Here is a 17,818-nt window from a genome sequence, read left to right as displayed (position 1 = left end):
ACAGTGCACTGGGAACATTACGGATAGAAGCAGTGAGACCAGACCTTGTCTTGCTTATTCTGTCCTATTATTAAATGCTTTTCTATTAACTTAGTCTTAATTTCTGTTATGTTTTTGATTACTTAAACCACAATTTGCTATAAGAATACATAGATTTTATTTAACATACCTCCTACTTATTCACCACATCAAACTGAGAAGCTGTGGACTTTGTCATTATTATCTTTTATTAGGCACTAATTTACCTTCTTCATTCATCAGAAAAGCCTCTCTTAACCCACTAAATTAATTTTTGACCAATTTTCTTGGCTTACTAGATCTCCCAAAGGAAAGGAGGCTTGGGTCTGTTGGGTCACCATGTCCTTCCATTCCTTGTCCTGTGTGTGTATTGAGTTAGGTTCCCCTCTGTATTGGTCAGGGATGTGTGGCAGCAAAATAAATTAAAGGACCTCCAGAGGCGACTCCAGCCTCATCTCTATAATTTAATCCTGTGCAAGCTTTTTTCCTTCTTTTCTTCAAGGCCAGCCTAAGAACACAGAAATTAAGAACAAATCCACACCATCCCCCTGCCTCTGACTCTTAGCCTTCCTTGGAGTATCCAATTGATTTGGGGGAAATCACATTTAGAGTATGGTAGACCCCTCTGGTGATGCCGTCACAACCTTGGGCTCACCTCTTACTCCAGCTGTAGCAGATGATGATACATGAGCTCAGACTCACCCTGAACTGACAATCTGTCATTTCAGTAGCATGCCACACATCTTTTTGTTTTCTGTCCAGGACTTCTCAAGTGCCACAGAAGGTCACTTGGCCTGATTCCATTAGGAGCAGTGAAAGCAATGGCCCAGAAGTGCAGGGGAGTTAATGCCCCAGGAGCGACCCTCAAGCAATGGGAGCCAGTGGCCTGGCCAGTCCTGGGTCCCACAGCAGACAATCTTCTGTGCTACTCCCTGTGAAATCAGGGTCCCCCTGCCCTCAGCAGTGATCTTCATAACTCATCTCATGTTGGTTTTCCCTCACTCCCTTTCTCATCTCCCCAGGCTTTCGTCTCCACTCCCTGGGATCACCCCTTACATAAACTGCCTGCGTACAGTCCTTGCTTTAGGCTCTGCTTTTCAGGTGGAGATGTTTCCTCTTCACCTTAAGCAAAGCCTTTGGAGAGCGAGGGGTCCATAGCCATTTCTAGAAGAAGCTGAGAGGCTTCACACAAGAGGTCATTAGTGCATCCAGTACTCATTGTTAAGCATTCATTAGTATCTTGAGTAATCTTCATGTCACCTTCCCAATGTCTTATACTTGAGATTTAATTACGGCCTCTATAGAAACTGGCAGGGAGGGGGACCATGCATGGGTGCCAGGTGAGGACCACTGAATCCAAGTCACTAGGTTCTGACACAACAGCTGTAGCGATTTGTGGACTCAAGTGCTAAAACTAGACCGGGATCACTGAATTCCCAATCTAATAATTTCCTTTCACCAGTGCTGGCTAATGGGAATGCAGGGTCTACAGCCAGTTCTCTAGGCTATTTCCACTGGCCCAAATACATATGAGAAGACAAGACCCTTCCAAGTCCGTTCCAGACTTTGGGCTTCGCGTTTGCTATTTCTTCCACCTAGAACGTTCTCCTTGAGTTCTTGCCTTTCGGTCTCAACTCATTTGTCCACTCCCCCCGAGGTCCTCCTTGACCACACCAGTTAGAGCAGCCCCTCCCTCATCTTTCCAGTTACTATGAAATCACCTTGCTTTATTTCCACAGCACTTAACTCTCCCTGATGCTATTTTGTTTATTTATTCATTTGCATGTTCATTGTGAGTCTCTCCTCTACTAAGATCTTGCCTGTCTTACTCCTTGCTTCATTCCAGCACCCAGCATGTAGTCAGTGCTCAATGTTTGGATGGAAGAAGTGACAGCTCTCCATGTGCTAAACCATAAGCCTCATTTGCTCTTGCAGCAGCATGATGGCTGTGTTTGATCACACAATTAGGCCACTGGAAAAGAGTCCAGCTCTCCATTTAGCTGAGCCCATGAATGAACACTTCTGTGTATCTCAAGATCTAGCACTGGTGAGTTAGGCATTGTGTGTTACTCATCCAGGGTCCACAGTCTTTTCTCTGGTGCTCTATACCCTAGGTTCAGGGCAGGAGGTCCATAGAACCCACTGATATTTTTTTTTCATCTTTTTTCATGTCATCAGGACACAAACATGCCATCATAAAATTTCAGAGCAGAAAATGGAGTGTTTATGTGAAAAAATAATCTAAGGTAGAATTTTCCTTAGTCTATGATATGCACCTACTGTCCTAATTATCCTATGATTCTGATTGCTAGAGCAAAAACTATAAAGCTGTCTATACACTGATTATTTTAAGGACTCTAAAGGGTAGGCCAGAAGCCAAAGTTCAAGGAGCTGGATATGGCCACTGGGCCCAGTGGCCTTGAATGCATTCGCAGGATGAAGGAAAGCCAAATGGAAGAAATAAGATGCAGCAAGTATGTCCAAGAATTGACATTTCATAAATAAGTACTGCTGCCTTTGGTCTCACTGAGGATTACTAACAAACATCTCATTTTACCCCTAAACCTCTTATCTCCTTCCGTTCTATTGTTTGTTACTTGATCCTTATTTATCAGGTACATACTAGGATTAATAAAATAAAGTTACTGCCCTTAAATGCTCTTATACTGTATGTGGGCAGGAAGACATATGTAAATAGGTAACAAAAATAATGACATCTTTTTGGAAATGACCTGATGAGCCATTACACACTAAGGCACTAATAACCAGTATGTAGTTGCATAAGCTCTTTATAATATCTCCCAGGGGTGTCTGCAACCAAATAGGGATTATGCCTTCAAACATTGACTTTTGTGGAATTTCAAGCACTTTCATTTTCACTATCATGGTCAGCTTGGGCTCATATACTAGTGTAGAATGAAAAACTGGAAGCATCCATGCTGCCCAGCATGGCTACTGTGCAGAAGGGAATTATTTTAAGAGTGTCAGGAAGCTTCCCCGCCCCATCCACAATATTGCCCTTTCTGACTCTGCTGTTGTTCTCAACTAAAACTCTTTCTAATGAGGTGTTTTTTCATAAATGCATAGTGGAGCAATATATCATTTTATGGTATCATCTAGTTATAGATCTACTGAAAGCAACTTAGTACAGTTTGTCCTCAATCCACTTTAAATGACTAATCCTCTGTGCCATATATCCTTGAGCACCAGAAGAAGGGTGGGAAGAAAGGCTACTTCAGAGCTATAACCTAAGTAACTTCAGCCTTTTATAGGTATACTATTAAATCGTAAGAACCATGATTTCAGACTTTAGTATATGCTATGATAATATTAGAGTTAGCCCTAGAGCAGGAATCCATTTCTACTCCTAGCTCTGTTAATTATCTAGCCTCATGGCCTTGGACAAGTCACAAAGCTCTGACTCTTGCGGTCCTCACCTGTTACAAGGAAGACCATTGCGTTCAATGAATCCAAGGTCCGATGTACCTCTAACTTGCAGAGTAGCTAACGTTTATTGAGTACTTAAAAGGAACAAAAACATTTTCTAGACCATTGGGCTCATCACCTGTGCTTTTTGCTCACGTATTTCCAAGATGCACTTTGTTTTTATTTACATTCAAGTGAATGTGACAACTTACCAAATAAATTGTCGGAAAGAGAAAATTCATCTGTGGCAGGGAAGTGAGAGTGTTCGATTAGATTCATTTTTGATCCCATCTGAACTGTTCTCTTTGAGAATGGACCTTTGTTATGGTGGTCTTCAAAAAAACACCCTGGAAGGCAAATAAATTGATAAATAGGGTGTTTGGGGAAGGCAGGGGAAAATGGTTAGTCAAGAGAGAGAGGGAGGGAGAGAGCAAATGAATTTACAAAACAGCAAATGGCTCCCTTCATAGGCATTTTGCCATAGCCTTTCCATTCTCAATCATGATTACACCTCATCTGGTCTTATAAATGTCCACGATACGTGCTTTCAGAAGAGATCCTCTCTAACTCATCTGGGAAAACACTGTATGTTTTCATTTAAATTTCATCACTTGAGAAATTTGGGTAACATTGGATGACATTTTGGTGATGCCTTTATTTCTTTAACATGTAGGAAAAAACAGAAACAAATATAAATTCCTTGATTAGAAATGGAATCTCGATGATTTATCATCTTAAACTGTATTCTAAAGTTGCACAGGTCTTTGCAAAGACATCCAGGCGATTTAAGATCACTTCCTGCTGAAGTTTTCTTTAGTTGAGTAAGCAGTATGTCAGCAAATCAAAAACTCAGAAACTATTCCCCCAAGATCTTATTATTGCTTTTAGAGAAAATTTCAGGAAGTTGCATTTTCACTTTCATTGTCTAATGGTCCTATATTTGTCTGGGATAAAAAGAAGTTGTAAAAAGAAAGGTAATAGTAAATCTCACCAAAGTGCCTGAAGTTTCATGCTGAGATATCCAGAATGAATCCAAGGACCCAAGAGAAGCAGTGTTCACTTCTAGTTATAACTCAGGTTTTCTTTTCTTTCTTCTGTTCCTTCCTTCCAATATGTCTTCTATCTCCCTGAAGAAGTAATTTGAAAGGTCAGGTAATGCAAAGGTATGCTTCCAGAATCTTTTCTCCAAACTGTTTTCTGAGGATGATTTTCAAACCTTTTTACTCTGTCTTTACCAAGAAATCATTTTGTTTATAAATAAATAGCTATTTACATTTGCTACTCAGGAAGAGAATATAGGGTTTTGGTTGAACAAATATTTATTTCATTAGAACTTCCCTACAATTTGTGTCTCTATTTCTTTCCCTCTGACTCACCAAAATGCTCCCACTCAAGCAGAAGTGAGTTTCAGATGAATTTGGCTGCTGGTTAGGTAGTCTACCAGACTCCATTTGCTGTGTTCATTCATTTATTCTTGCTGTCAAAAAGCAGTTCATGAGGACTGATTCTGCCCTAAGATCTGTGACAAATCATTGGAGAGAAAATGGTAAAAGGGAAAAAGCCCCCATGAGCTATGACATCAAGCTCCATGAGGAAGAGGGACATTAAGAAGTAAACACCCACATACTCAGATGACTGCATATTGTCACGAACGCATCGATGAAGCCAAAGATTAGATCATTCTTATAGAGAAGTCTGGGTGTGAGAAGAAGTCAGACAGGGAAGTAGCTGAAGGAGGAGGTGGTTTCAAGAGCAATTTTTAAAGAAAGGTAGTAGAACGACACATCTGAACGGAGAGGACAGAGAAGGAGTGGTTGAAGAAGCAAAAACAAGGAAAGTCTCCTGTGAAAAGATACAAACTGTGCCCACTGTGGGAATGCAGACATAGCCAGGTCCATCTGGTAAACCAGCTACAGGGCACTACCCAAGTCCTTCTCCAGGAAGCCCAGGTGGGTGTGAGGAGAAAACCCATTCTAAAGTCAGAAGGAGCCAGTGACCATGACTTTCACCCAGAGCAAAGCCTCAGTCATTCAAGGAATATGTAATTCTCAATGTAGCACACTGTTTAACCAACCATACTAGACTCAAGACACCTTCCTGCCATCCTGAGATGAGAAGGGAGAGGACAATACATACGGATGAAACCGAGAAGCATTGAAGTATAAGGCAGACCATCCCAACAGAATGCAACGAGGAGGGGAGAGAGCTCATTTCAACTCCTCCCGCCCGCTCCCACAACTCAGCCACATATCACTGTGGAACTTTGACCCCAACAGGACTCAGGGCCTTTCTGGGACAATTGTGAAACAGTGACAGCACCCAGGCATTGCCATAACCCAGGAAGAAGTGCCCAGCGGAGGGACTGAGGCCAGTGGTTGAGCACTCGTGCACACAAAAAGTAGTGGAAGAAGCAGGCAGCGCGGACCCGATAATGAACAGACATGAACAGCCCCTGAGGTATTTCTGAAATACTTAGACCCTGATAGGGAGCTGGAGGCTCTGAGGAAGAAGCCAGAAAATGTTGAGTCGTTGCTCTTAAAGAACCTCATTCATACTCAAAGCTAGTTGAGGACTTGGAAAATTCAACTTTCAATATGTGTACAAATTGGGTATGTGGTCACTGTGTATATATTAATATACATGTGAATTATGTATAATAATGGTGTATATGTATGTATCACATAATAAATGAGTTTGAAAGGTCCCCCAAAACTCATGCAACTGTTCTAGATAGAATTTCCCCTATCTTTGGAATAGGAAATTCCACCTTTTCCCACAGAAATAATTGCCAGGAACCCACAATGTACAAAGTCAGGAATTTTTCCTAATATTCAGTACAAACTTATACTCGGTAATTTAAGACACATTCATGCTAATCTTTTAATAAAACAGGAAATTTTAGCTCCATGACTCTTACTTTAGGCTCCACTCTGTGCTTTTTCTCACATTTGTCCTTTTAACCTTCAGGCATGTTTATCGAGCTCCCCCACACTTCCATGGCACAGTACAGCTCTCTAATAATTTCCAGGGACACTCATTTTCATTTTGGATTTTTGTAATGTATTTTCCTCTATATGTTCTTAGAAACCCGACACCTTCAATTCATGTGCCTAATGCAAAGGACCTCAACATATGTTGGCTCAATTAAATGACCTACATTAATTTTGTTTTTCCTGCAAAGGACCTCAACATATGTTGGCTCAATTAAATGACCTACATTAATTTTGTTTTTCCTGCCTGGTTGCACCAAATTCACTGACATTTGGTATGCTCTTCCTGAAGAAATGGCACAAGAACAGGATTTCATTCTGCTGTTTGTGCAAAGGACATAACGGACCACTCTCTAATCCAAATGAAAGTCAATTCCCCTAATTCGGTATCACTGGGGTGATTACTCCAGGCTGCAGGGCCACTATGAGGGTGCCCCTGCTTAGCCAACAACAGAGCTCTCTGGAATGCAGCTGGCAGAGCGCTCCAGTCAGCTGTGTTGGGTTTATGATTCCTGAAGGGGCTTAAAGAAAAGGAAACTTTGATTTTTGAAATGGTAACCCAACCACAGGGTAAGCAGTTCAAACAGTATGCTGAAAAATAAGTCTTCCTTTCAGCTGCCATCAATTTCCCTTATCAAAATACAGCCACAACGGCCTGATTCTTGTGTATCCTGGTACTGCACACACTCGTAGCATAAAGGGCACCATACCTTAAACTGGGGTTTGGCAAAGCTGGCCCACCACCTGTTTTCCTACAGCCTGGGAGTCAAGAACAGTTTTACATTTTCATTTAACATTTACATTTACATTGAAAAAAACAAAATAAGGATATTCCATGAAACATGAAAATATATGAAATTCAAACTGTTTATAGGTAAAAATTTATTGGCACATAGCCACCCCCATTTGTTTATGGAATATCTATGGCTTCTTTCTCCCTACATTGGCAGAACTGAGTACTAGCAACATACCGTATGGCCCACAGTGCCAAAAACATTTGCTATGTAGCCCTTTGCAGAAAACGTATGTTAATCCCTCCTTAAGTAATAGCAGAAATTCAAAAAAATCAAGTAACATTATAGGTAAATTACCTTGGGAGTATAAACCCACTTAATTACATACATCTTATAATACCGGGGTCTTCTTTGCCTTCTAAGAGCTTCTTACTGGGATTGGCAGCTTTAGTTTTAGCCAGCTTGTCATTTAATGAGCACCTACTACGTCCTAAGCGTTCGGCAAGTGTTTCCACATGCATTATTCCTTTAATTCAGGTTACTGCTGTGTCTTCCTTTCTCTAACATTCTTCACCCCCTTGTTGGGAAAAGAACTGAAATGAGAAAACTGACTCCCAGGAGATCCCAGACCTTCACTCTGGAGTCTTTTTTTCCCTTTAAGTCTTCCCTTCCCCTTAAGGAGTCATTCTGTAGGTTGAGAATAAGCAATGGGTATTTTCTACACTGGTGGCCTTTGGAAAGTTTTGCTCTTTTACCTCCTATAAGAAGATTGAAAAACAATATGCTCTCTCAACACATATCTCAGCTGACATCTAAGGTTTTCACTAAAGAATAGTTGCAAAAAAATGTAATTTCTGACACATTATAAAAATTAATATTTTTACATGTTGTTATATAACTCAAATCTATTCAATTAAATCTAAATCCCATAGCAATTTAACATCCTCCCTCATCCTTCTAATAAATACAAGAAGACGTTCTTTAACATTTGGAATTTTTAAAAAATCATTCCTGTTCCTCCTTGACTTCACATTTCACTCCACTTGATTGCAGAATTTTATCCTAATGTAGTGCATTTTTATGCTTGAATGTCTATTACTGATTACCCTATCGTACTTTCTGCAGCTAAAATACGTATATAAATTTGAGTTTCTTAGAAATTTCTAATGACTTTAAGATTTTAAATGTTTAAATAAAAACTTTGCTGGATTAAATTTATTACTAATCATTAATGTCCATTCGACTTTCTCTTCAAATAAGGTGGCTCATTCTCCTGCCAACCAGCACAAGTAGGAGCAGCAGCCTGTTGTAGAAGAGACAGTGTGCAGATGAGAAAGAAGACGCACGGCCAGGTGATAGCTACAGGCAGCAGCGGCAGAGCGCAGGCGCCAGAGGAGGAAGACCTTAGAAACACAGTTAAAGGTTCTGTTGAAATAATGTATTTAGAGCAACTGCAGACATAGGGCCTAAGAATTCTCTGGAATTAATAATTAAAGCCCAGATAACAGGCAGATATTCTTTTTATTCAGATGAATTCGTGTATGTGTAGATACACAAAGGATTAAGTTTAGAATCAGAGGAGATAATGAAAAATATCTGAATTGGCACACAGACTCCCTACCTTCCCCTTGAGTCCCCCATGCCCAACCCCCGACCTGGAGATGGGGGTAGGATGGGTCCAGGTTGACTTAACTAGCTGCCCCCTCCGCGTCAGCGTCATCATTTTCAATTAATAGTATAAAGCCCCCAATTTAAGAATTCCATCATTCATTGTTTTGCTGAAAAATTGTTAAAATTTATTTTTTAAATGCAAGTCATTTTAAAATAAAAGGGCTATTGCAGAAAATTCAGGCAATACAGAAGAGCATTTTTAAAATGCCAGGGTGCATTCTGCAACTTTTTTTCAATTTACACTCCCACCAGCAGTGCATAAGAATACCTTTCTCACCACAGCTTCATTGACATTACCTATTCTCAGCTTCAACAATCTTTTCTAATTTGTTAGGTGGTAAGTCCTATCTCATAGTGTTAAATTGCATTTCTTTGATAACAAGTGAACTTGAAAATAATTTTTTTCCATCTTTTTTGTCTATATGTGGTTCTTTCTGTTTATTTGCACATAAATGACAATAGAAACACTGCCATTATTCTATGGAAGTACTCATCTTTTTGTTGAATTAGAAGAGTTCTTTATATATTGAACAATATTGGCATTCTGGTACATTTGCTACAAATATTTTTATTTGCCTCTTAATTATCTTTACCCAAAAAGTGTTCCATTGTATATAGTTAATATATTAAATTTTTTAAGCCTTATGTTTACTGCTTTTTATTTTTAGTTCATGGGGTAGAAGGTGAATTTTCTCAGAATTGCTTGTCAAATACTTTTTCCTTTCCTCACTGATTTTTGACCTTCTTTTATTGAGAATGAATTTAGTTTTCCATTGATCATAGAGTTCTATCCTGTACCAATGCAATCTTTTCCTATTATTAGCCATTCTTTTGCAACTTTTCCTAAGATAATCTTACCTTCCTGTTCTCAATGCTAAACTACCACATCTGGGAACACATTCTTTAAAAAATAAAGTTTCCTTGGGAGTTTGACATGATATCAAACCCAAGATTGACATCTTTGATAATATTCAACTTTGCCTTCTAGGGGCAAGGTATATTTCCATTTACTCAAATGTGTTCTCATCTCTCATTTCCATTTTCCATTTACATCCCAAGTTCTCCACGGATGCTTCCCCTCTCATGTATCTTCCTCCTCTTCACATTAATTAATGATTTAACTTCATCTGTTGTCTTCACACTGTATCACCAATTTGTAAACTCCTAGAAGGCAGGAATCATAGCCTGTATTTCTTTTGTATCTCCCTACCACAGTTAGCAGTGTTATGCATATTCAGAAATAATAGTGTGAGCTAATAGAAATGTCATGGGGGACAATGTATGAGAAGATTAGGATGGAGAACCAAGACTGATCTTTCATAGCTTCGTGTATGACCAGAAACTATTCACTTAACACCTTCCTCCCCATACTACAACCTGAGCTGCAGTTGAGTGAGGGTTTAAAAAACTAAATAATAGGACTGCTGTAAAAATTAGAGGTGATCCCTTTATAAGTTCTCACACATACGTATATGGTGATATATAGAAAAACATTCATTGCATTGTTTTCAATAGTAAAAAATTGGAAACAGCATAAGTGTCCATCAATAACAGAATGGATACAGGAAATAGTACATTCACAACTGATAGTACACAGCATTTAAAATCAACTAGGTCTAAATGTATTCATAGGGTTCTATTTCTATTTATATGGATAAACAGAAAAACACTGAACAAAAGAATGAGGTTGCAGAATAATAAATAGAGCCTGGTAAAATATATTTAATTTGAAAGATAGGCAAAACAATGCTACGTATTATCACTGATACCCCAATGCAGGGGTCAGCACACTATGACTCATGAACCAAATGGAGTCCGCCAAGAGCCACATTTGCCCTTTTGTTTGCACATTTTCTATGGCTGTTTTCATGCAACAATGGCAACGTAGTTGTGACACAGTCACATGGTCTGCAAAGCCTAAAATATTCACTATCTGGCCTTTATAGGAAAAGTTTGTTATCCTTGCTCTAACCTACAGAGACATGCACGGCAGTCAGTGTTGAACTCACAGTCACAACAGTGGTGCAGAATGACCCGGCCAGTACCTAGGGAATTTCCACAGCACCTGTGATGCTCTCCTTCTTCAGTGGTATGTGTTGGGGTTGGCGAGAGTGTCAAGGGAGTTAATAATACTACTCAAATTTTTACATGTTGGAAATATTTCATAATGAAAAATGTCAAGTGAAATTTTATATATGAAAAGCTTCTTCATCTGTAAAGATATGCAAGTTCATAGAGGGATTATCTTCCTATACATCCTTACACTTGTATACACACACACACACATTCTTAAGGCTTTGAGGTGAAAGTAATTCCTTCCCATAAAATGTTTAGGTGCTCTAACTGTGGTCAATGAGGCATTGCTGGAAATTTTGTGTGGCACAATGAAATCTATGTCCAAGAAGATTAATCTAATGAGAAGGTGGAACTGGAAAAGGAGCAAAGGTGGGCAGTAAAAGGAAGAGGAAAATTCAGGAAATTTGTGGCTGAAGTTAGATGATCTGATGCACAGAAGAGTATTTGTGTAGAGATGGAAAGGAAGGGACTTAAGTATTGGCAGAGGCAAAGACAAGTGTTTATTTTACTTTATGTTTATTTGTATGATGTTGGGACCTAGGTCTTAACTTAAGGACCCAGTAATAATTTCAGAAATGGTATGTGCTGTTTGTTTTTAATGTGATAAGATACATAGTGACTGGTAATTTGGACTCCCACTTACTGGCTATCAGTTTTTACTTGTTTAGATACTGTGTGTCACAGGAAGTTCATGGTGTATGGAGTTCCTCTGATTTAGCATTAACTGTTTACAAATAGAGATCTTAGAAAGACCCTACTCCAGTTAAACAGTTCTGATGCTGATTTAGAAGAATCTTAGTTCTCAGAAGATGAAGATTAAAAACTGGCTACGTGTGCTAGCTCCTTATGAACTCTTCTCACTCAAAAACATCACCCTAGGTGACATTTTCCCCAGAGGAACCCAGTTGTTGATGGCAAAGCACACATTTGATTGGATATCTATGTAATTCATTCTTAAAGGGCAGGAAAAAGTGAATTTTTTCTAACCATCAACATTTCGTGCTCAAGGGAAGCCTTGAATTCAATCCCAAAGCCTGAAAGGATGTTCTTAAGAGAAAACATAGAGTAATTCTAGAGAAAAAAGTTTTCTCTTTCCAGGGATTTGGCCTTCCCAGAAGTACTCAAACTGAAGTAATTATTTCCAGGGCAAAAATACAAATTTAAGATAAATAGATCCTTCCTGAAGTCCAGAGAGATTTGACAGACAATGGGTGGCCATTACTGACCACAAGGTATACTCATACTCTTGGGGAAAGAGATTTGTCTATTCCAAATATTTCAATCAACAGCCAGCATCAAGCCCCCAGTCATGGGAATAAGACCTACTTGACCCTCCAGTTGAAATCAGTTGTCTGTTTGAGCCCAGAAAAAACCAGCAGAAGAACCACCTACCCAATGCACAGCATTATAACAAATAACAAATCATTATCTTTTTAAGCTACTAAGTCTTGTTATGTGCCAATAGAGAACTGATACCACCCACCAGATGAACAATATGACATGTTGGCTATTGTTTCATTGGTGTCTAAAGAAAGTGAGCATTTTCTTAAAGAACTATATTTACTCTTTAAAAATGGCATCTCAATGTGAATGCCAAGTTAATTCATTCACTCACTCATTTATTCAGTCAATATATATTTACTGACTCTGTGTCAGGCACTAAACATATAAAGGCAAAATATCGTGATTCTTTAAGAAGATTAGTGAAAAGGCAAGGCAAGGAAAACCCAAATAATAGGGGTTGCCATAATAAAGGTAAGCACAAGTCCCTTCAGGGGCACAAGCGAGGACATTTCATTCATTTAGCATTCACTAATCCTCCACTTTATATCAGGCTTTGATCGAGGTCTTGCAAATGGAGTGATGAATGAGACAGAAAAAAAAGCTCCCTATCTTTATAAGACTTGCATTCTAGTGGATAATTTGCAAATTAATCATGAGATTTCCAATGGTGGTGATGAGATCAAGGATAGAGTGATGTCGTTGGACACTATTTTGGAGAGGGTGACCTGAGAAGAGCTTTCCCAAGAATGCATATTCAAACTGAGATGTGGAAGATAAGGTGGAGTAAACCATGCAGCGTGGTCAGCCTGTGCTCACCCGAGCTTGGGGTACCTGCAGGTTCAGTCACAGCCCAGAGAAGCTGGAGATGAGCAAGCAGAGACGGAGTGTAGGAGGTGAGGTCTGTGAGTAGGCAGCTTTCCTTAGGGCCTTGTCGACTACGGTAAGGAGTTTGGATTTATTCTAAATGGGGGTCAGTGGCAGTCATCAGGCATGGATGACAGGAGAGTAAGGGAAGTCTTCCTGAGGGTGAAGGACTGAGTTTTGAATTTAATCTGAAAGAAGAGCAGTAGACTAGGCAAAGGCACGCAGAGAGGACAGCTACAGGAAGGGAAAACAGCAGGCTGTGTTCTGAGCAGCTGCGCATCAGTTCTCTAGGCTGTAGCTAGTGAATTCAGCCCCAGTTAGTGCGGGAAGGAAGGCTTATCAAGAAATAGTGTCAGGAAAACTGTCTATTCCTTTGGGGGAAAAAAATGAAAGATTTCTATCTTATATCCTTGAAAATAAGTCAGGGGGATTAAAGACTTTTACGACTATAAAAGTTATTGGCAGAAAATATAGGAAAATACATTTATGATCTTTATGGACTTCTGGATTAAGAAGGACTTATTAAAAAAGAAATGAATAGGAAAAGAATAAATTCGACAACATTAAAATCAAGAGACTATAAACAAAACTAAATAAATGAAACAAACTGGGAGAAAATGTTTACAACACAAATAACAGCTAAAAATTAGTACAAACAATACATAAGTAACTCCTCTAAGTAAAAACAGAAAGGATAAACAACACAAGAGCAAAACTGGCAAAGGACATAAAGAGGAAATTCACCAAAGTGGCCAGTAAACATACAAAGCATCTGAAACGAATTAATAATTAGAAAATTGCAAATTAATATAACTAGATACCATTTCCACCTATTAGATGTATGTAGTCATACACACTGCTAATGGAGGCATAATTTTAGTCTTTTTGGAGGGCTTTTTAGCAGTATACATTAAAATAAAATGCAATTCTAATTCTTAGGTATCTTTACTGGATAAACCTTTACATATGTGCTTGAGGTGTTCATTACAGCACTGTTTCTCTTCAAAGTGGGAACTAAAATCTCAGAATTGTATTAGGATTTTATCTTGAAAAATGAAAATAAAAATTCATTTCATTATTCACATATATTAATTTTAGTCACCAGAACTCTGTCTTAATTTCTAGGCCTGACAAGGACAAAAACATTACTTTTTTCTGGGTAATAGTTTATTTCCTGGGTAATATTTTACTTCGCACTCGAGTTGGGTTCCATTAGCATTGCATTGACAAAGAAGAGAGAGAGTGATTTACAAAGAGGAGAGAGAGTAAGCATAGCAGACATTCTTTTATGATCAAAATTGGAAAGGGGCAAAGTGAGGGAGAAAATAATCACTGTGGAAGGCAACGGGGCTAGGGAATTACAGAGCGGGTTGACAGAAGAGAGAGGTGGGTGGGCGTTTTTACATAATAGTGACTTTTGCCTCCTCCCCATGCAGCTGGGCAACTGACGATATTCAGGCAGTGATGCTTTGTAGCTACATCGCTGCTGGCAAAAATATAGGAGCAGAAAGAAATATTTGAGAAGAAAAATTGTTCCTATTTCTTTTAGTCCCTTCATGATCTTTTTGCGAGGATTTAAGAGAAAAATGAGACTGTAAGCACAATGAGGGGAAAGCTCTCCTTATCAGAAAAGAACGTGTATCTCGTGCTTTCCTGCATCCACCTGCCCAGTGATAACGGGAGCCTTTTAAAATCTATCACTTGGTGACGTGCATTCCCCTGGCGTTCATGACCCACAGGCTTCTGAGCTTTTCTCATGTGTCCCTGATCACAGCACCGTGGAAGGTTCAGTGTCTTTAATTATGATGAGGATAATTGAAACCTCCAATCAGCTCTTCCAGACTGACCTCTGGGTTAAAGCATATGGTGCTGAAACTTTCCACTTCCCCTGCTCATGGGGCAGCCATTAGAAAATTCCCCACAAGGTTTTAGGAGTCTTCACAATTGTGCTGTGGCTTAACAAATCACACCCACCAGGCAGAAATGTTTGCAGGCTGGTCCACTCGCTCCCACAATCATTCCAAGTTTCAAGATTTCAAGGTTTGCCAGCCTCCAACAATACAGGGGGAGCAAGGAAAAGAATTCTATGACTCCAAGGATCTCAAATTTAGGTCCTGCTACCTCCTAACTGTGTAACTGTGGACATGTTTCTTGCTCTCTTTGAGCCTCGGTGTCCTCACCTATAAAATGAGTATAAGAGAAACTTTCAATCAGGGTTATGGTGAGAAGGAAAACGGGCAATTTCTGTCAAGCCTGTGACAGGTTGGTGGACATTCCATCAAAGTTAGCTCCATCACACTCTCATTTCTTTTCCTTTCAAAGTCCCCAGGGTCTCACAACTATTCGGTGTTCCATTGCAATCTGGCCAGATTTAGAAAGTGTGGAAATTAAAGGAAGGATGGGATTACCTTACTTTCACTCTCCAACATAGTGGAGAGCACAGGGGTGTGTGGTGGAAATTGATGCTGCAAATCCTGAGAAATGGTTTCAGGACTAGAGAATGTCATCTCTGGCCTGTACTTTATCAGCTAACTCAGAGTTGCATCAGCCATATTGCAACATTCTCAAAAAAACTGAAAAGTCCATGGTGTACATGGCACAGGTCCATAATTTGGAGGGTGGGAGGTGACTCAAAGATGAAAATATCTATCATTCTATAAAATCCCAGCTAGAAAATCTAGTTGTGGCCCCCCAATATCTTTCTCTACCCCTCTCATTGATCCTGCTGATGCAGTTCTAGGGCAACATCAAATTTCCTTAAAGCTCAAGTGAATTTCTCAAAGAATGAGTCCAAAGTGAGTCATGTGCAAGCCCCCCGCCCATCCGTTCTAAATAAAAACTCAAGAGAAATAACCTAGGCTCATCTTGTAGTTTCCTAATTCACTATAGCATTAAGCAGGAAAGGAGATACCTTATCTGTAGATTCAGACCCTGAATGATCTTAGCGCTAAAACTGTTCCTAACATGTCCATCTTTTAATAATATTTCCATCTCATAGTATTATGAGAAAAACAAAGCAATTGAATAGTTTACAACTGAAGTCAAGTCTTCTCCTCCTAGGAAAAACTTCCGTTTCAATCAAGCATAGCTTAAACGTTGTGCTATTCCCAGATCACAGGTCATCTGACATTAGGAGTATTCTCAAACTCATACTAAGATTTGATAAATCACCAAAATAGAGCACATTATATTCTGGTCAAATTGCTAGTGGAATCAGAACAGAGACATTTCTGAAGTTTATTGTTTCCAATGATTCTTGTGGGTGACCACATGTTAAAAAAAGACATTCCTAAATAATTTGTCAAGAAGGTAAGCAACTGTTAGACCCATTAACTCCTGTTTCTTTTAATTTTCAGAGTTTTTCTTTTTAAGATTTTAAATCAAACTCTAACTTAGAATTCATTCATCAAGCAAACTTCCCGGTGTTAAAGAGAAACTTTCAATGACAATTCTCCTCTGCTGATGGGAAATAGACACCCCCTGCCAGAGGAATCAGGTACTTACTCAGATTGTCTTAGGTCGGAGATGAACCTCCAAGGCTCTAGGAAGATCGTGAGTCCGGTCTTCCCCTCCAAATCCCAGGGATTTTGCTACACATGCTCAGAATCCAAGCCCCGTTGGAGAGAGGCCAGGAGACAATGGGTGAAGAGGAGGGGGTTTTAGGGAAAGCCGTGGGTGACCACAGGCAGCCTTCTGACCAGCAGCGACTTCTCCGCCTTGGCTCCGTGCCTCGTGGACGCAGATTAGTCATTAACAATCCTTTCGCTGCTAAATGATATAAACACAGAAAGGAACCTTGGGAGAGCCTTGCGATTCCCAGGACAAACTTCCAGAGCCCCATGGGAGGGGATGCGTAAAAGCCAAGGAGCCTTGGAGCTTGCGTTTGAAAACACCTCTCGGTGGGCTGCCTTTTTAGAGTTCTGAGGCCCCAGAATCCTGTACACATCATCTAAAACTGAACTGTCATCTTCCCAGCCTCTCTCCGATTTCCTTTAACAGCTCCACCACCTCCCAGAGGCTGAAGTGAGTGACTCTGAGCCTTCCTGACCTTCCCCTGTCCCAGGCTCCCTGTGCCCAGTAGTAAGGGATTCTCTCTTAGGAACGCCTCTTTATTTCTAACCCACGCGCAGCTCCGCGAGTTTGGGCCGACCACAGCTTCCTTCCTGAAACAGCATTGGCCCTATAACTCTTCTCTCTTTTCTCCTATTCTTTTTCTGTTTTCTAAATCGCATAGTGGTGTAAAGTGGGGACTCTGGTCAGATACCTACTCATTTGTTGCAGCCTTAGGCAGGACACTTGCCTTTGTCAGTCTTCGTGTCCTCATCTGGAAGATGGGGGTAGAGCACCTATCTCAGGGGCTCTGCTGAGAATTACAGGCATAGTTAAAATGTGTAAAATGTTTGAAAAGGGCTTAGCATACAGCAAGCACTCAATGAATTTTAGCCATCATCAGTTCTTTCCTTTATCAATTGAACAAATACTGATAGTCTGCATGCTATATACCCAGAACCTTGCTAGGTGCTCTTCTAATCAAAAATCCCCGAGTTCCCACTGCCTAAAAAAATAAACTGAAAATGCTATGGCCTGACATTTAGAACGCCTTCCACCTAACAATCTAGCCCTCACCTATCTTTCTAGCATTTTCTCACATCCTGTCTCTTCAGAGACCCCAACCTCTCGCCTGCCTGTGCCAAGCTCTCTTGCCTCAGTGCCTTTGCACAAGCTCTTTCTTTTATCTGAATTACCTTCCATTCA

At 39.9% G+C, this 17,818-nt stretch overlaps 1 protein-coding gene across 4 annotated transcripts in view; it reads right to left on the bottom strand.

Moving 5' to 3' along the window:
* The window catches only part of NR1H4 (nuclear receptor subfamily 1 group H member 4), a 60,783-nt gene extending 43,688 nt beyond the window's left edge, over positions 1-17,095 (bottom strand). The window contains exons 1-4 of one of the 4 annotated variants that reach the window (XM_037023105.2): positions 16,568-17,095; positions 4,821-4,963; positions 4,436-4,571; positions 3,657-3,791 (exon numbers count right to left, since the gene is read on the bottom strand). In XM_037023105.2, the coding sequence (XP_036879000.2) occupies positions 3,657-3,735 (79 nt within the window). In that variant the 5' untranslated portion in view covers positions 3,736-3,791; positions 4,436-4,571; positions 4,821-4,963; positions 16,568-17,095. Of the gene's footprint in view, positions 1-3,656; positions 3,792-4,435; positions 4,572-4,820; positions 4,964-15,471; positions 15,491-16,567 lie in introns of those variants that run through there. The other 3 variants (XM_017668509.3, XM_017668510.3, XM_037023106.2) reach the window with 3 other exon arrangements.
* Positions 17,096-17,818: the final 723 nt, after the last annotated feature.

Source organism: Manis javanica, chromosome 10 (genome assembly GCF_040802235.1).
Source record: "Manis javanica isolate MJ-LG chromosome 10, MJ_LKY, whole genome shotgun sequence".
NCBI lineage: Eukaryota > Metazoa > Chordata > Mammalia > Pholidota > Manidae > Manis > Manis javanica.
Note: the sequence above shows the minus strand (reverse complement) of the source record. Positions and strands in the feature narration are given on the sequence as shown.